A 16903-nucleotide genomic window follows, 5' to 3' on the forward strand; every position below is an offset into this window, starting at 1 on the left:
AAGCAAATATATTTCATTTCAGCACAATGCATAGTTTTTAAATTCTTCAGGCAGGTTTATATATATATTATATATTATATATATAATGCTTTTTATTATTAATACGATTTAAATTTTCTACGTGTGAAAGACATGACTCCCTCCTAGTCACTGGTTAATGCAGAGGTGACTTTACAACTAGGCCTGAGGTGGTCCAAAAGCAGCCCCCATACGCCTTGCACTAAAGCACCATAGGAATGGGATCTGTAAATCTACATCTGGATGGATTTTTATATTATTATTTTTATTTTATTTTTTGACAAACCAGGATTAGAAACTTCACATTGTACACGAGCTCCAAATAACGGTACCGAACATAAGATAACAGAGACCCTGCTGAGCAGTCAGCTATGAACACTGTGCAGTGTGAGCGCATACCTACTAGTCTTGTCCCTTCCCGCCTGCCGTACAAAGCGGAGCGCCCCGCCCACAGTCACAGCTCCCGGAGTGACGCATGTCATGCGATGCCAGTCTATCGGGCCACTCCCCCCACCCCCCTGTAGGCGGCCTTGGACAGTTGCTAGGCAACAGAACACAACTGTACACTGACGTGTTCAGATAACAGGTAATAAAAGGGGCACAGGGTGGGGGGTATTGGGGGGCGCAGCGCTGCACTTTTACCCCATTGTATAGGACACAAAGCCTCAGCAAAATAACTGCAAACAGACATCAGGCTCCAGAGGGAGTAATGTCACCTGTGGAAATATATAAACTAATGTAGGATATCATAGTCAGTGCTTTATCTGCTAAATAACCCAGTGACCCTGCATTTCATATAGACTACATTACCCATGATGCCCAGTCTGCCTTTACTGCAAAGCCAACAGCCACCCCAGTTTAATGAGATGTAGCTGCTGGAGGTGGCTGGTAAATGCCAATGGTGCTGCAGTGTGACTTCAATCCCATTCTACAGCCTGGTACAAGGAGATAAGGCACCAAGAAAAAAAAATATATATTGTGAATCACTGCGGTGATTTTATTACTTTATTATTGATTGAAGTAAAATAATTTATTGATATATTTATAAACAGTTTTATCAGGAAAATACATTGAGATTTCCCTGACAGCCATGTAAAATACAATGTTGCTTATTAATATCCGGAGCAGTGGTTCTTAATGGGCTGGGACCCAAAATTGTGACTTTATGTCATTTTACTGAATAGCACAGGGATATAAAGTTTATAGAAACTTGGGCAACTTCTTCAGTAAATAGTTTTTTGGCAGTGACATTGCCATTCTCAGGCCAATGGAAGCCATGGAAATATATCATGAAGTTGGTTTGCAGAGTTTATTTTTTTATATATACTACATTACAATGGAATAATGGGTCACAGATCATTTTTAAACTGAAGAATGGGCTATTAAGCTTGATAATGATCAAGCATGAGAATCCATTCTCGTTTTAAATACATGGAGAATTGAAGCTTGTGCTGTGCCTGATGTGAGAAGCAGACATGAATAAGTGTATTGTAGAGATGCCCCATTTAACATTGAGATTGACAGAGGTTTGGTGCAACTGTACAATAACTCGATGTTCTAATTGGAAACGTTCTCTACATACCTTGTTTTCAACATGCATTAGTGGTTTTCCATCATAAGTAATTGCTGCATTCGCTAGTGAAAGTCTCCAGCAACTCCTAATTAAGTTATTTTAACTTTTTCTGCCAAACTGTGCAGTTTACAACACAGTCAAAATGAGTATTTCAAAAAGATTATATATTTAGGAAATACTCATTTTTAGGGGAGGTGACAATGTCGCTTTAACAGGAAATGTTCGAAAAGGTAACCAAAACTCTTCAGACACTGTCAGATCAAAGTCATACACACATGCTGATAATCTAGAGGTGCGTGCAGTCTGAGACCCAAGAGTCCCACACAGTGTGTGTCCAAACAGAGGTGGTGGACTGGTGAAATTTTATTTTTTAAATTTCTTCTCCATCCTTTGTTCAGGGACTTTCGAGTTCCTTGATTGTTACTATTTCTACTGAGGAGAACTGTGTGTCTCCAGTTTTTTTTGCTTGTTCTTACCTGAGAAAAGGTTTTCAGGATTATCATACCTGACAGGGACCTGCGAGTCCCAGAACGTTTGCTTTCTCACTGTTCGGATTAACAAAACTTAAAAATAATTCAAAAATGTTTACAAAAAAATAGGAAAAAATATGGGGGAGGTGCAGCTCTTAAATAGTTCTTATTTGGATATATGCAACGACAAGGAAAAAGAACAGGAAAAACTGATAGTGTAGTATATTAAAACTGGTGTTGGTATAAATACGATAAAAATGTGCACTCACACTCTTATGGAGCTTCAATGCAGCTCCAACTTATGCGGCTGGGCTGTATGATCCCTGCCTAAGGATATAGTGCAGTGCAGATTCTTCATGTGCTCGTGGAGAAGGTGTCCTCGTAAAAATAAAACAGATAAAAATCGTAGTATAGTGCAGTATATTGAGCTTAGTAGCAGGGTTAGGTATAAATATAAAATGTTCAGTCACATGAAGTGAAGCCCTAAGATTGGCTCCACAAATAGAGTGTGAAGTGATATAATCCCCACTCAAGGATATAGGTGTAGTCAGTATCTCTCTGTATGTATGTATATAGAAAGGAACAAAATAAAAGCCACTATAGCGTACACCGTTATTATGGAGTGCAAGGTACAATAAAAAGATAAAAACCTACTTACATGCTTTAGAGCAAAGTACAGTTTGCTCAATCCAATACGCTTAGGGGGTGTTATTCCCACCAAGGATATGTAACCCAAGGACCCAGCAGCAGCAGAAACAGGTCCAATAAAAAAGTACTTTAATTATGTAAAATATAATAAAAACAGTAACAAAGTAAAAAAAGAAATAAAACAGTATCTCAAAATGTTGGTAAACACTTTTGTTAACATGTAAATCCCAAGAGTTGATCTTCCAATTTCTTTCAGATATCACAACCATGCCTAAGAAAGGTAAGAAGAAGTCGGGTAAGCTGAGCCGCATGAATGAAGAAGAGCGGCTGATTTACATGCAGCAGAAGATGCTAGCAGAGGAGGAGCAAAACAAGAAGAAAGAGGACATGTTAATGCAATTTCTAAAGGCAAGGCTGTTGATAGCAGTCAGAAACATGACACCTCACAGAGATATGGAGTGTGATTACTTCTCGGAATTGTACTAAGATCATTTTGTGTCTGTCTATTACAGTTAAAGGAAAAGTCTAAGCACCAAAATTGCTTCATGGGATTGTAGATGTACCCTGGCACCGTTCTGCAGTAATGGGGCAAACTGTTTTACAACGGTTTGCCATTTTACTTGTTCCTGGTCTCCAGAGTATGCAGTGTTATGACATTCAGCTTCTGTAGAGTTGCAGAAGCCGGGTGTCGATGCTTCCGCTCATTCATTGGCTAAGAACGTCAGCTGACCTCTCTCAGCCAATGAATGGGTGTCTGTGCATATTTGCACAGAACTGACATTAGCCAGCCCGGCAGCATAGATGTTAGATTTGGTATGTGCAATGTTTCACAGCAAAACCCTGCACATACAAACTCCAGGCACCATGACTGTTTAAAATAACTGAAGTAGTCATCTTGCTTGGAGTAACCCTTTAAATAGATTTGTCGTTTTAAAATAATGTAAACTATTAAGCTGAGAATCACTACACTGTGAGATCCGGTTAGTTACATTGACTTTTTAGGATGTCTGTGCTTCCTTTTTCTCTGAATATATAGTGTTTACTGCAAAAGGTGTGCAGGGACTCACTATAGCACCAGAACAGCTACATTAAGCTGTAGTTGTTCTGGTGACTATAGTGTCCCTTTAACACACAGTGGCAACTGGATACATGCATTTTCATTTACCTGTCAATAAGGTTTCTATTCAGGTAACATAGAAATATGTGTAATTAGGGTGAATGTTATCTCTCTGCTTAGAAATAGATGATTGGACATCAAAGGTAACTTTGCAGCCAATTTACATCTAACATGAAGATCTGGACTCTAGGTAGTAAAATGCTATATCTGTGAATTTTATATATGCTGCTGTGAAGGTGACCTCTGATACTCAACACACAGTGGTTGTGTCCTAGATAAATCCTATATAATTGTAAGGAAAGCAGCTCACCCTTAGCATGATGTTTATAGAAAGGTGTACTGGTAAAAACTGGTAGCAGGTAGAATGGCCAAGGAGTTCTAGCAGTAAAGATATCTGATAAACAAGAGAACAAGCTGTGTTAAAGGTTACTAAAAACAGAAAAGTATTGAGCCAAAGTCAGGTCTAATAACACAAATACAACACTCTAATGGGAAGAAACCACAACAGTGCTCCCAAATGACAGTTTAATAAGTGTTTATAGTCTGTGACCTATAACTGTTGGCTATTACCATTCCAGTGTGTGCGTGTGTGTGTGCTGTGCACTGATGACGAGGTAGCGCGGGTGCTTGTTAGAGGATGGTTGTTAGCGATGCTAGAAAAAGCCTTAGAAGGGCAGCGTTCGGTGTCAGTAATGATGCCAGGAACACACACAGCATCAGTTCATGGAGCAGCTTGAGAGACAGTCTGGGCCTGTATAGCAGGTGACTTGACATCTCTACCATATTAACAAAATTTGCATTAAATCACAAATAAATGTTTAATCATTGTTTGTTATTATTAATAATGTTAACACTACATATCCCATGTAATAAGTGCAACATGTTACATGATGTCAAGCATCGGGAGTCTTTATCTGCCTACTAGGACTACAGCAATACAGCAATAGATAATGTCAACTTTCCCATATGTATTACAAAGTCTGGAAGCTGTTCCTTCAAATACACTTTTGATGTAAAATGTGCTGTATAAATGTTAACCAGCACCATGTCTTGTGTTAATACAGGATAAGCTTTCTAAAGAGGAGAGTTGCAGCATTATTAACTTGAACAAGCTGAACGTGCAGTGGCGCTCTGTCCTAAGAGAGGTAAAGGCCAAGGAGCTGCAAAAGGATATTGAAGTACTCAGTCAGACCTTTGAACGCGTTGTGGATTGCAAGGACAGTGTCATCAAGGTAAATCTAAGTTCTGTATTTACCAACTATGCCAGGAGTCAATCATATCTTTACCTTTAAGTTGCAGTAAGGCCACCAAACACAAATAATATAATGTATTTCATGGTCCATGATAACAATTCTGTCCTGCAAATAAACTGATTGCTGATACTGATAAACTGATTTTCTTTCTTCGGAAAATAAAAAAACTGTTTAGTATTGTGTGAGGCTTACATACTTTAGGCTAAGAAGGATTTGTGGAAGCGATCTTCTTTGTTAACTAATTTGCAAGGCTTTGTTTACGACTTCTTATAAGAGTGCTTGTTCTTACACATCATCCTTTATGCATATGCCTGGACATGAGCGTGTATAAATGTTGTGATCACCTATCTATAAAGGCTGATAGCTATAATTGTCATTAACATTGTCTACAGAACATATATTACGATCATAAAGCGTGCATGTAACCATAGCATTCTTTTTAGTCTTTAGCGAAGGATGTGGAAGAGTCAGAAGAGCAGTACACTCATGCACTGCGCAGCCATCTACAGAACATCGACCAACTGCTGGAGCTGCAGCGAGAGCGCATTGCCCTCCTGAAAGAGGAATATCAGCAAGAGCTGGATGCTGTGCAGAAAGAATTTGAGACAGAGAGGTTTGTGTATTATAATGGGATGTTTTCAGTTTCTGTAAAATGAGGAAGCAATCACTTTTTGAATTAAAAGCCAAATGATTGTGGTCTTTTAATATAATATAAAGAGAACGCTTTGTATGCAAACTTGTGTTAGTTTATTAAAATGAGTCTAGTATTTTTATGCCAGATTACATTTACTCACTGGCATATCTATGCTTTGTTAGCAGCAAAGCTACTCTATAGTAAACCACATAAATCATAACTCTGTCTCCTATTTACTAGATGGTATTTCAGTTATCTGATGTAAAAAAAAAAACTAAATAATTTTGTGATGTAAATCCTATGCCCAGTGGAACCAGCTCTAAGTTCCAGCTAGGCATTCATCACCCGCCAGGCCTTTTTCTGTAGCCTTCCTAGGCATGCAAGTAAGACGTACAATAAACCAATTCACTAGCACAGCACTTTGTGGTGCTTAAAGGGAAAAATAACACAAACATTAAATTGAATCAAACATGTCTAGCATCCAATGGACCCAACAATCAACCCGAGAGAGTAAAACCTCTTTCACCTTTGCCTTAAGCATGTTGAATGAGCAATTTAAAAGACATATTATTTGGGGTCCCAATGTTGAGTAAGGATTTGGGGGCACTAGGGGATGGAACTCTAGGAGCTGAAGAAAGAAGATGCAGGTGCCCCAAAAGAACAGCTCCATATAAAAATAACTTACTTCTCCTGCACCCACGGGCCACCATAGCCAAGGAGTGATGTCACGATTACAAAATCAACAATTTGCAACCAATTGCAAAATATACAAGTACACCCAAAGATGAAAGAACCACTTTAAATTATGCTTTGTGTTAAATGCACCTTATCTTCAGCTATTGTGAAATTATGCTTTTTAGGCTGTAAGCTTTGAATAGCGCCCTCACCTCTGTTTGTTGTTAAGTCAGCTAATGTCGGTTTCATATTCATTGTTGAAAAAGGGATTTTCAGAGGGATTTTCAGTTTTGTTGGTATTAGAAGTCATGCTCTACAGTATAATTTCTGCATGTGGTTGTTCTCAGCCCAAGCCTGCATATGAGGTCTATGGCCTTGATTTAATATTGTTGGATACGCTTTCCAACTGATTTCAGATTTTTGGATTAACGTTTAAAATAATTTTTCCAACATATTAATATTACTAAACGAAAAATAAATTAAACTTCTATAACGATTTCATATTATGAAAAAATATTTTATTTATTTATTATTTCCATTTGGAAAGCTTCTCGTGCATTACTAAATCGAGGACTATGTTTGCATTCTTGCAGGAAGATGATAATTGAGCACATGGAAACAGAAGCTTCATATCTTCAGAATGTTGTTCTGGCCATGGAACAAAATATCACAGAGGCTGAGAGTGAATCTAAAATGGAGTTTCAGAATATGAGAGATGAAATAAAAAATAAGGTATGCCAGCATTAAATGATTAATAGAACAATCGCCTTTTAAAATATTAGTATATGAACTTGAGAATTTCTATAATTTCCACTTTGGAAATGTTGTTTTATAAGCGATTCTCATACCGCTCTTCAGAAATCACCGAATTTTGAGTTTATCCAATTTTGATCCAATTGACTGTTATTGGGGACTAGTTTGAGAATTCCTGCTGCCAGGCCCAGGCTCCACCCCTTTATTTTACGTTAGTGCCTGAGACTGTCCAACAAGCTATCATCATGTTTTGCTTCCTCAATAAATTTGTTAATTGAACCTTAAGGCATCATTCAGCAATTCTACAAAAAACACTGTATAGTAATTAGGCAACCACTCAATTTCCTTTTTTTATGTCAACTATATAACTTGTCATCTATCTTAAATGGTGTCTCTCGTTGCTCTCTACCAATGTGATAGATAATGTCTTTTGATTCCATTCCAACATTGCTGAGCCAGTAAACTTAATTCTATAGTAATAAATATATTTTAATTTTCCTTTGCTAGTGGGTTAATGCCTTGGTCTGCTATGACGACCATTAAAGGAACACTAACAGTATAACTAAATATATTTATTTATAAAAAAAAATTATATAACAGTGTATTCCACTGCTTGCTTAGATTGTTGCCCTCCTTGTTTAAGTAAAATAAAGAAATTCGATTTGAACTTTTGTGTAGCACGGTCCTTGTATCGTTATGATTGTCACTTATCCTCTGTTGGCATCTTCTTAACGAATTTAGAGAAGCATTGGAACTCAACAGGATTTCAGCTTCTCTTAGATGTTGTTGTTTTATTTTTCATATGGTCTAAAGATGGGTTTTACCTCTTACTACCTTCATCAATAATGATGTGAAGACATGGGAAGTTAATATAGTCCACACAGAGATAGCCCCTTAACTGCTTATGGGACAATACAGAAAAAACTATCTCTAAAACAAATTGGAGATTTTCCCCCAATCAACATAGTTTGTTGAATTTCTCCTCATTATCCATGTTGTCTAATGCAATGGCATTATATGGCTTTTTCCCGTTTGTCAGCTGAGTACTGGATGTGACTTGCTTATTGAATAGCCATAAAATGTCCTCTTTGGCAGCCTCGTTGTGTCCTATCAGCATGCCTAGGTGTTCATTAAAGGGACACAGCATAATGTAGTGTTTGTCCCTGCCGTTTTAACAATATATACACTGCCATTCTGAGATCTTCATCAATGATAATCTTAGCCAGGGTGGAAAAGCTCCTGCAGCGATACCAGCATAGCATGGAATATAAGGTAAGTGAGTGTATTTACTTATCTTTAGTAATAATCTAAATAGTTGTTAAAACACTCTAAAATTAGGAAAACATGTTTGTATTTCTAACGTTAGAGTCTTCCTTTAAGAACCTCTAATTCTGTGGTGAACCTAATGTTCACCAAGTTGGCTGTGTTACCAGTATGGCTGGAGTCATCACAATTTCATTCTGAGATGTAGCTGTGAGGTCATCAAGCTGTCTTTCTGAAGTTTAGTTGGGATGTCTCTTGATGATGCACTGGCGTCAGAGTACATAATGCTATCGTCATCTGAGGCTAAAGTGGAAACATCTAGCAGCTCAGTTATCTTAGGTCTTGTCGACTGAGAAAGTAGTGTGCCATTGTTACAGTTCCTGCTACCCTGTGGGAACTTTAGTTTACGTAATCTTTTACCCAGGTGTGGAATAATTAAAGTAGGGTTAGGCTGTGAGTTATTCTGAGGTGCAAAATGTAATAAAAAAATAAAGATGGAAACTGCCACTTGGCATAGGAAGTTAATGAGATATAGGTTGGAAGCTTGTGTTATGTGGGCACTTTTTGAATCACGAGTAGTCAGTAGAGCTACAGAGAGAGTCTGTTAAATGAATACCTTTTCATTGATGAATACCTTTTCATCTGGAAGTGCCTGTTGGGCTGGCAAAGTGCAAGTCGAAGTGGGGATTCTCCAGTCTTCAAGTAATCACTAGCCTGCAATGCTAGATTCCTGTTGCCTGAATTTATCAGGGAACTGAAAGCTCGGATTAGCTTGCCCTGGAGTCCTCTAGTTGCAGGTTTGAATGGTGCTGTGTTGCTGTGGTATATGACAGAATTAATTATAGCCATGCAGTGCACTAGAAATCTATGTCTGCCATGCTCCCTGGACAAGCCCCCCAATGATACTTCTCTTTTAAAATGAATGTAAAACCTTATCAGTGAAGTTGACCCTTCATTAAAACTGATATTCTATAGATAACTTATTCCATTATTATTGTGAACAAGGCATCATCTTTACATATTTCGTAATGTAATGTATGATACCCTGTAGACAGGGGTAGTATCCATGGTTTATGTACTTATTTCCTACTCCTTTGTTGAATATAAGGCTTACCTCTCCTCCTTTCCATCCTCTATTAAATCCATATACTTTTCACTGAACATGTTTTTTTATTTCTTTTTCATTTTGTAAAAGTCATACAGACAATGTGAAAAACCTAAAGAATAAATGCCTGTGCAACTTTGCAGGTTTCTTTGTAATCTGTACGTCTGTTTATATATGTACAGAACACATTAAAGGAGTTAAAATGTTTGTGTTCTACAAATCCAGTTTCTAGCAAAGGAATATTTTTAGTAGCTTAATGATAAGAAAATAAAATCCTGTAGATAGCATGCAACACTTTGTAAAGAGCAGTGTTTCTCTGTTTTTGACGGCCAGAATTTGGAAGAGAAGCACGCACTTCGTCTTTTGCTGGAGGGGTCAGTGGAGGATTTGTGGAAGCAATTTCAACTCGCATTGAAAAACTACACTGACTCTACGGATGATCGTAGGATTGCCTACGAAGCACTGAAAGCTAAAGATGAGAAAAGTGCACTTGAAATTGAGATGCAGATGAAAAAGCTGCAGAAAATTCAGGTAACCATTTATTGTTGATTCATTAAATTACATTAATATCATGATACCATTAATTCACGTGATATGAAAAATAGTTTTGCCTCTTGAGACTCCACTTTGAATATGCTGTGCAATTTTGGGCACCAGTTTTAAAGGAGGATATTACAGAGCTAGGAAAAGTGCAGAGGCAAACTACAAAATTAATAAGGAGGATGGAAGCCATAAGTTGTGAAGCAGGCTTGACAAACAGCATGTGTTTTTTTGAGAAAAAAAGGCATCTCAAATGGGTCAGTACAGCCCTACCTAGTAACCTTCATTAGCAGGAATGTACAACAGACAAGAGGTCATCTATTGAAACTGGAAGAAAGGTGTTTTCTATTTCAGTAGAGTAGAGGGTACTTTACAGTGAGAACAATATATGAAATTCTCTGCCTAAAGAGTCGTCTTATCAGATTACGTAGATATATTTTCTTTTCCAAAAAGGTTGGATGTCTTTTAGGAAACACAGAATATTCAAAGATTTAATGGATCTGCATGTAAACAGGTTATTTATCCAAGTAGAAATGTGATTGCCATTACTGAATCAAGAAGGGACTTCTCCCCTTTTTGTGGCTTAATTGGCCATTGATCCAAATTGTTGGGCTTTTTTTTTTTTTTGCATTATTTAAGATCAACAGCATAAAAAGATTTGTTAAAAATTTGCAGTCAATTGACTTGAATCTTTTTTTTCAACCTAAAATAACTATGTTTTGTTTTTTTTAGGATTCAATAGCATCCGTAAAAAATAAGATTTCAGTGCATGCCCGTGAAAGCGAGGAGCAAAACCGCCGTTTGCGGGAGAAAAAAGAAGTTATGCTCAAGCAATTCCAGAAGCTGAAAAGTCAGATGAACCAAGCAAGGTCTTCAGAGCACAGTCGCCTTGCCACTCTGACAGTGCAGAGCAATGCAACTCTGAAAGAGCTGCAGCGTATTATAAACAAGGTAACCTTCCCCGATATGTGCATGGTGGCCAAAATTCAGAGTAGCGTTTGAGGAGTCAATAAATTTTTTTTTTTTTTAATTCTTTATTTTTGTTGTGCATAAGCTTTTAACAATCGGTTGTGAGGTACCCCAACGGCATTCCTCCAACGCATAGTAGACAGTTTAACAGAGAGGTACATGCAATATCTAGCACAAATTTTGTGTTTAAAGGTAGTTGAGTATGAACATGGTAGGAGGCAAGCTTAGTTAACATTAAACTTTGTGTCGCTATTGTGTTCAGGCCTCTGAGTGCATATCTGTGGAGTGTATGAGTAAAGTGAGGTGAGATGCTATGCTGGGATGCACAATGTGTAATTATGCTAGGTCTAGACGATTTTCTTTAAAAGTGATTAGAGTTAAAAACAACAAAAAACAACAAAGGGTCATCCGGCCAGGTGTCGCTTGGTACAGTGAGTAGGCTCGCTGTGCTACTGCCTGAGCTATACATGAGCAGTTGCCTTTTCCCCTTTTTTCTTTTTTAAGAGATTAAACATTTATCGCAATACAGTAACCTATCCATTAGTATGTGCGTTCGGGTGCTGAGTAATACAAAGGTCTAATCATGCGAGGCAAACTTCTCAGAACAATATATGCTGGCTATCAGCGATACTGTCTATACCTGAGGAGGATTAAGTATACATATGGAAAGCACAGTGCATATAAAAACAGAAAGAAAAAAGATTAAACAAAAATAGGGTATATGCATCAGGAGTAACTATAACTGAGAGTGACCCCTCGGAGGTCCCTAAGACTCTTCATGTGTGAGTCCAACTCATGCAAGACACAAAAAAAAAGACAGAAAGACAGAAAGCGTCTGTTGCGGGCGCCTTTGGAACAACTTGCCAGGAGTGGGACAGTCCTCAGCTCTTCTTTGGAGCTAGCCAATTCCCTGTTGGAGCCAGACGAAGTTTTGCCATGAGAGTCCCGGTGTCAGGCCTAGCAGCCCGCAGGAGTGGAAGCAGGTAAGCTCAGAGTAGCATTCCGGCAAGGTGTTCGACGTCTGTCTGATCTTTGCTAGTGGCAGCAGTGACTTACTTGGTTTGTGGTGCAGCACAGTCGTGCTGCGCCTTGATGGGTCACCAACCCTTCGCTCCACCTTGGGTCTCCTCCTGCATTGTTGTGCCACTCTAGCTTGATGGGCAACATCTGCAGCTTGGGAAGCTTCTCTGCACTGTTGTCCCGCAGCTGGCAATCTGCTTGGTGCAACGGGTCTCATACGCGCTTGTAACTGCGTCCCCCTCAATGGCTCCTTCTTCCGTGCTGCCTTGCACTGATCCTTAGATGGGGGATGCCACGCGCCTCTCCGCCATTTTGGGGCCTGCTCCACCGTATTTGACTCTGTCTTGGTATTCCTTCTAGGGGCTCTCTGCCCAGGTGGGCTTGTAGCGCATGGGTGATTCGCTTGTGGTGTCCGGTGGAAAGAAGACCTGGGTGGCCTCTGGGTTTGTTTCCGCGCTGCCCCGCACTTGGATGGGGTTTGCCCCCCGAGTGCCCCTGCTGCTTGTGGGGTTACGGGCTTTGGCAGGAAGCGATCCTGTGTTTGTGGCGGTGCCAATGGTCGGAGCCTGTATTCAAGTTGCTGCCAGAAATGATAGAAGTGCCTGTCCAGCCGGGTGAGTATGTCGCTGGGGTCGCTGTTTGCAGATGGTAGCCATGCTTCCTCCGCCATCTTGAGTGAGTCGTGTGTCGGTAGGCCCGAGTTTGTGGTTTGTCCACCTTAGCGTGTGCAAATCAGCTCACCGGTGGGGACCGGGATAACCCCCTCCGGTCCTATGGGGGTGATGGAGTTGCGGTAAGGTTTCTTGCCAGGTGTGCTCTCCGGATTGGGAGATCGGCCGTCTCCCCCACTTGCCCGCACGCTAGGCCGCAGGTTTCTGTCGAGGTTAGTGCGTGTCAGACTGTTACGCTCCGGGCCCAGAACGGTACCAGGGGTGAGAGTGTCGGTCTGCAGCTGCAATAAGATTATTTCTGCGTTGCTTTTAGGCTATTTAGCACAGATTTCAGGCCTGAAGGGCCGGAGCTATTTGAAAGTGCGTCCAGCCATGGTGAGTGTCAGGCCCCGCCCCGTCAATAACATTTTTCTTAATTAACCAATTTCATTGAGATCATGGAGATTTGTTTGACTAGGTACGGAAGAAGACATCTTTTAAATGAGCTCCATTGCCGTCTTGCAAATTCAGGCTGTAGCATTCTAATTTTTGTACGAATATTTTCCTTAAGCTGCTCAAGTATAAGCAAAGGAAGTACTCAGGAGCTGAAAGGTCAGGCCAACGTGGCTGCAAATTAATCTGGGTATTTCTTGAAATTATCCGCTCGCTAAACACTTGTCTCAGGAGGTCCATCGTGGCCCTGGCTGTATGGGCAGTAGTCCCATCCTATTGAAACCAAATGTCAGGACGATTTTCCACTACAGGATGTACATTTCTGTGCTTTGACAGCTACAGGCACACCTGTAACTGTCAAAGCACCACCACCATCGGTTTTGAAGAAGTAGGGCCAGATGATCTCTCAAGACTGCAAAAAATATTAAAATAACTACTAACAAATAAGTTATTTACCTGTCAAAGCCTACTCTGAATTTTGGCCTATCCTGTATAATCTATAATACATATTTCTAGTGTAGTTCTTATGTGTGAATTTTCATACCCACTTTTTTTTTACTTCCATCTGAGTATTATGAGGTTCCTAAATGTCCTGTGTAAAATGTGATAACCTAATATTGAGAAGCGTAGAAAATTGAGTTGTTTTACCATTGTTTTAGAAATAAGTGTAATTATATTTTGTTCATATGAGTAAATACTCCTAGTAAATGCTCTTTGTCATATATTTTGTATGTTTTCTGTTAACAATTTTCTACACACTATATGGCAGCTTTCAAACCAATTTATTTAACTCATAACTGGCTGACATTTATGTTTATCCATTATTTTCATTTGTCACCCAAGGACGTTAAATGTTGCTAAGTAGATTTAGTATGTTTATATTTAAGATATTCCACTTGTCTACTAATAAGGCATATTTCAAATTGTCCCATGCCCAGGGTGAAGCCATTCTTCGAGTGGCAGAAATGTGTCGCAAACTAGAAACCGAGGAAGAGAAAGTCCTGCCATTCTACCCATCTTCCCTTAGTGCTGAAGAGATGGAAGCGGTGGAGAAAGTTAGCATGGCGAAGCCTTCCGAGCAGTTGGCGCTGGTAATATTCTTTAACACCATGTAGGCCTGTTTAGAAAATCAGTCTCTCACCTTTGTAGGATTATTATTTATGTAGGTTTTCACTTTAGATACTGTTGCACATCATTAATGCATAACAGCTACATACAAAAAAAGAAAAGGAACTGTAGTCTTTGAGTTAGATTATGTTACTGAATTGGTTACTGGAGTGTGTTTTGCAATATAATTATAAAATCTACTTATCTTCATTGCACTTTTGGGCAATCAGAGCCATGTTTCTGAGATGATCTGCACAGGCATACATCTTTTATAAATTTCCCATGATTCCCTACACGTGCAGGAGGCCATTTAAGGCAACTGGAATTTGCATAATATGCCAGACTGAAATCTTATTCAAAAAACAAAGTACAACTAATAACTCCTTTTTAAATATATAATAATGGAACAAAATTGCCATTTTTATAAATGTATTTACATCCCTATTAAGAGGGTTTTTTTTGTCCTCAGCTTCTTTGTACTGTATCAAATGAGTTCAGGATAACTCAAAGGAACATAGCATTAACAGCTTGACTTGTATTAAGCATTTTTTACAATATCTTTGTATTTTTTTTGTTATACATTTTATAGCTAATGCAAGACTATATTGCGCTCGACCAGTTTTGGAAACGCTACAATAAGGTTTTGCTTGAACAATGTGCACTGGAACGTGAAAAAACTCTACTGACCCAGGATAACCAGAATCTGCGTATCATGCTAAAACAGTATTTGGATGGCATCTCTGTGAGTGAAGAGGTCTTAAGTCAAGAGAACCCACTACTTATTCTCAACAACCGCATTAGCCTGCAGCACAAGATTCCTCCACAGATTCCTGTAACAGAAACAAGAGTTCGACGCCCAGTACATAACGTTATTGAAGCAGCTCATGTAGTCAGCCATACACTATGAGCTGTCATTTGTTTTAATCAGCTTGATGTATTTAACATGTTACTTCTCTATGTCTCTTCTGTCTACAGGAGGAGTTATGTGTCTTGGGCTTTAGATAAATACATACTCTGTTTGCAGTAACATTGAGACCATGCTATTGTGCACTATAGGTTCTAAATAAAGTTTTATTTGTGCTGTCATAGCCGGGGGGAGGTTGAGCTCAATTCAATTAAAATCAACATTTAGATCTTTACAAAGTTATTTCATTGTTAAAAAAATATGCCCTTTTAGCAGTTGTAACAACTGGCTTATTCCACTATAACTCCCAGGATTATTATATACAGTTGTAATTAAAATTATTCAATCCCCATTGAAAATTAGGTTTATTGTCAAACTTTACAGACCAGACTTTCAACTGAAATAGCTTAACGCAATGAATGCTTTAAGTGGTTTCCCCAAATTCAATTTAAAATGCAACTTATAATGACTCCTCCAGTCTCAAAATTATTCTTAGTTCTCAGTAGAGAACCCTTTTGCTGTTATGACCTGCTGTAAATGGGATGCATAGCCAGACACCAGCTTCTGGTAGCGTTCCTGGGAATCTTAGCCCATTTTCAAGTCAGGTGAGTGTGATACTTACTGTAGACTTTTCCAAGACTTCTTCTGCAACCAAGCCTTGATGGAATATGATGTATGCTTGGGATCATTGTCTTGTTGGAATGCCCAATGACGCCCAAGCTTTGTAGTCAGAGTGTTCTTTTTAGCTTATGCTTCATTCTTCTACATCCAAACCGCTGATTCATTGGGCCGAAAAGTTCCAGTTTTGTATCGTGGCTCCACAGAACAGAATCCCAAAACCTCTGTGGCTTATTGGTATGATTTTGTGCATATTGGAGCTGACTTTTCTTGTGCTTTTTGGTCAGTAGTGGTGTACGTCTTGGAGTTCTGGCATGGAAACTTTCTGCATTTAGTACGCGCCTTACTGTGCTCACTGAAACCTCAGTACCTTTTGCCACCAAGTCTTGCTGCAAGTCTTTTGCAGTTACACAATGGTTTTCCACAACCTGCTTTCTCAGAAATCTGATTGGAGCCATTGATAGCTTCCTTTTTCGGCCCCGTCCAGGTAGTGTAACAACTGTTCCTCCAACTTTGAACTTGCAAACTATGCTTCCAATGGGGTCTATAGGAACATTCAATGCGTGCACTATCTTTTTGTATCCTGTTCCTTGTTTGTGAAGGGCAATGATCACTTCTCTTAACTTTGTGGACAATTCTTTAGACTTATTTGCCATATTTCTAACATTCAGTCCAATATGACACTCAACAACCCCCTAGCCATGACAGGCATTTCAAATGTTCCAGCTCAAGCACACCTGGTGCAATTGACTATGCCCTTGATTAACTGCATCAGGTGTGCTTGAGACAACACCTGTTTTGCATATTTGTGATGTAGTGAGAGATTCTATTCAGGGGATTGAATAATTTTGAGATTGGAGAAGACATTAAAAAACAAAAAAAAACTGTTTCGTACATATACTCCAAATAAAACATGCATGCATTTAATTATGCATTTATTTATTGGAATTATTTCTAAAACCAGCTTGTCTGCAACTTTGTCTGCAGATCTCTTGTCTGCAGCTTTTGCAAGCCCTCATCTTCTTCCCCAGTCTAAATTTTCTGTGGCTGTCCAACAACAGACTTTCCAGTGCAGCTCACTGACAAGTCTTTGTAAAGTAGATACTCTAGGCCAGGGATGTCGAACATGCGGC

The 16903-nt window shown here is 39.2% G+C and overlaps 1 protein-coding gene across 1 annotated transcript; it reads left to right on the forward strand.

Moving 5' to 3' along the window:
- Positions 1–484: 484 nt before the first annotated feature.
- On the forward strand, positions 485–16681 carry CCDC65 (coiled-coil domain containing 65). Its single transcript, XM_063426062.1, has 9 exons — positions 485–604; positions 2966–3117; positions 4891–5058; positions 5523–5692; positions 6982–7120; positions 9843–10040; positions 10782–11000; positions 14080–14232; positions 14838–16681. The coding sequence occupies exons 2-9, from the start codon at positions 2977–2979 to the stop codon at positions 15153–15155; spliced, it is 1506 nt and encodes a 501-aa protein (XP_063282132.1). The 5' UTR covers positions 485–604; positions 2966–2976; the 3' UTR covers positions 15156–16681.
- Positions 16682–16903: the final 222 nt, after the last annotated feature.

Source organism: Pelobates fuscus, chromosome 1, assembly GCF_036172605.1.
Source record: "Pelobates fuscus isolate aPelFus1 chromosome 1, aPelFus1.pri, whole genome shotgun sequence".
Classification (NCBI taxonomy): Eukaryota; Metazoa; Chordata; class Amphibia; order Anura; family Pelobatidae; genus Pelobates; species Pelobates fuscus.

What these genes read in the sequence shown, in the direction of transcription:
- CCDC65 (XM_063426062.1), top strand. Translation starts at nt 2,977, where the DNA reads ATGCCTAAGAAAGGTAAGAAGAAGTCGGGTAAGCTGAGCCGCATGAAT. An exon ending in TGTTAATGCAATTTCTAAAG is followed by an intron (nt 3,118 to 4,890) that starts GCAAGGCTGTTG and finishes GTGTTAATACAG; the next exon opens with GATAAGCTTTCTAAAGAGGA. An exon ending in AAAGAATTTGAGACAGAGAG is followed by an intron (nt 5,693 to 6,981) that starts GTTTGTGTATTA and finishes GCATTCTTGCAG; the next exon opens with GAAGATGATAATTGAGCACA.